This window comes from Thalassophryne amazonica, chromosome 5, assembly GCF_902500255.1.
Source record: "Thalassophryne amazonica chromosome 5, fThaAma1.1, whole genome shotgun sequence".
Lineage (NCBI taxonomy): Eukaryota > Metazoa > Chordata > Actinopteri > Batrachoidiformes > Batrachoididae > Thalassophryne > Thalassophryne amazonica.
In genome coordinates, this window is record NC_047107.1 from 105,704,842 (window position 1) to 105,706,649 (window position 1,808).

At 49.5% G+C, this 1,808-nt stretch overlaps 1 protein-coding gene across 1 annotated transcript; it reads left to right on the forward strand.

Annotated features, from left to right (window-relative positions):
- The first annotated feature begins 301 nt into the window (after positions 1-301).
- Positions 302-1,240, forward strand: tcima (transcriptional and immune response regulator a). Its single transcript, XM_034171035.1, has one exon. It carries the CDS (start codon positions 404-406, stop codon positions 701-703), a length of 300 nt encoding a protein of 99 aa, XP_034026926.1. The 5' UTR covers positions 302-403; the 3' UTR covers positions 704-1,240.
- The last annotated feature ends 568 nt before the right edge of the window (positions 1,241-1,808 follow it).

The following is a 1,808-nucleotide window of genomic DNA, read 5'->3' on the forward strand; positions in this document are numbered from 1 at the left end:
TTCTGCCAAACTGCCGCGCGTAAAGGTCTGGATGAAGCTGCAACTAATGTAACGGTTTGTTTCTTTATAAGAATCACTGAAGATTTCATTTCCCTGAAGTTTAAACTTGCACAAAGTGGTATTTTACGCACCCTCTGCCAAACTGCCGCGCATAAAGGTCTGGATGGAACTGCACTAGCGCGCTCAAGGCGGTGCCTCTCTCTGCTTCGCAACAGCTGATGTCATCACCAGGAGTGCCTCATGGGGATCCGACACCTCCTCCCTCGCCTCCCCATCAGCTCTATAAAAACCAGTCGGCTGCGCGCTCACTCTCTCACTCAGCCTTTAGGCGCCGCTCAGGACGCTCAGTGCGCGCCGAACAACTCGGGTCACAGCCTGCGCACCGCAAACACAAAGAAACACCATGTCGAGCGACGCGTCCTTCGAGTGCCGCCGGGTCAGCCCCTGCGTGCGCGGCAACCAGTTCGACACAGCGAACCGCAAGAAGGCTGTAGCCAACATTTTCGATAATGTCAACCAGCACGCGCTGATGCGGCTGTTCCAGAAAACCGGCGACATGAAGGCGGAGGAGAGAGTGAGGAGCATCTTCGACACCCAGGACCCAGAGGAGACGGCGCGTGCGCTCATGGCTCTGAAGCAGCGAAAGAAGGACAAGTTCCTCCGCATCACGGGGATGCTGCGCCAGCTCCTCCAAGCGCGCTGAGCGGGTTCTCCTCTCTGTGACCCAGTCCCGTCTCTCCCTCTTCCTGCGGGCTCAGTGCGGGCCGGACCTGACTTGCACTGCCGTTATGACTGGGTGACCGCCGTGGGTGCAGGCGATCACCGGCTTCCTTGGCGCCGAGAGACGCGCACCGGATGGCGCAGACGCAGCGGCTGTTGCTCCGTGGACGGAGATGACAGCGGAGAGTCATGGACCGACAGCGCAACATCCGACTGGGGATGAAGCGCATCTTTGTCTTCCCTGCACACATGAACCCATGACTGCGTGACTGTGGGGCTGCGCCGCGCACAGGCGCACGTGAACTGAAGCCGGCGTACATGGATGCGCAGCTGCAAACTCAGACTATGATGCCAAAGAACATGGCAAAATGTGTCTGAATCAGAATGCCTGACTTTGACATCGCGCCTTCTTTTACAACTAAATGTTGTATTTCATTAGTGGCTACTGATGTATTTTGTTACAAACTACAACAAGTTCCTTTGTTTGTCATTTTTATGAATAAATTATTATATTTGATACTAACGTTGGAATGTCTTCGTCCTCATTATATGTAGTTTTTCTCAAACATTTATCATGCATACATATGGTAACAAAAGACCATTTTTACCGTCATATCACCTGGTTTGAATATGAAAATGATCTTTTAGGCTTAATTATTTATCCAAGATATTTTTTAGGAAATATATATAATGATGATGTGACATCATTATGAATGTGCATATGACATTCACATTAAAACATCTTATTTTCATTTTACTTTATATTTAGTAATTCATGTCACATGCCCAAGAAACAACAATTAATAAAACACCAAAAGGGGGAAAATATTGCCGCTGACACATATATATACATATGTATATATACAGCACTATAAGCAGGGGTGGTGGCCAAGTGGTTAGTGTGCTTGGTTTCAGTGCAGAAGGTTCCGGGTTCAAATCCCACCCCTGCCACATTTCTCCATGTAATGTGGAGTTGCATCAGGAAGGGCATCCTGCGTAAAATCTGTGCCAATTCAACATGCAGATCAACCTTGGATTTGCTGTGGCGACCCCGAGTGCAAACAAGGGAGCAGCAGAAGGGACTTACT

Excerpts from the sequence above, each read along its gene's own strand:
- tcima (XM_034171035.1), top strand. The coding sequence starts at position 404 with ATGTCGAGCGACGCGTCCTTCGAGTGCCGCCGGGTCAGCCCCTGCGTG.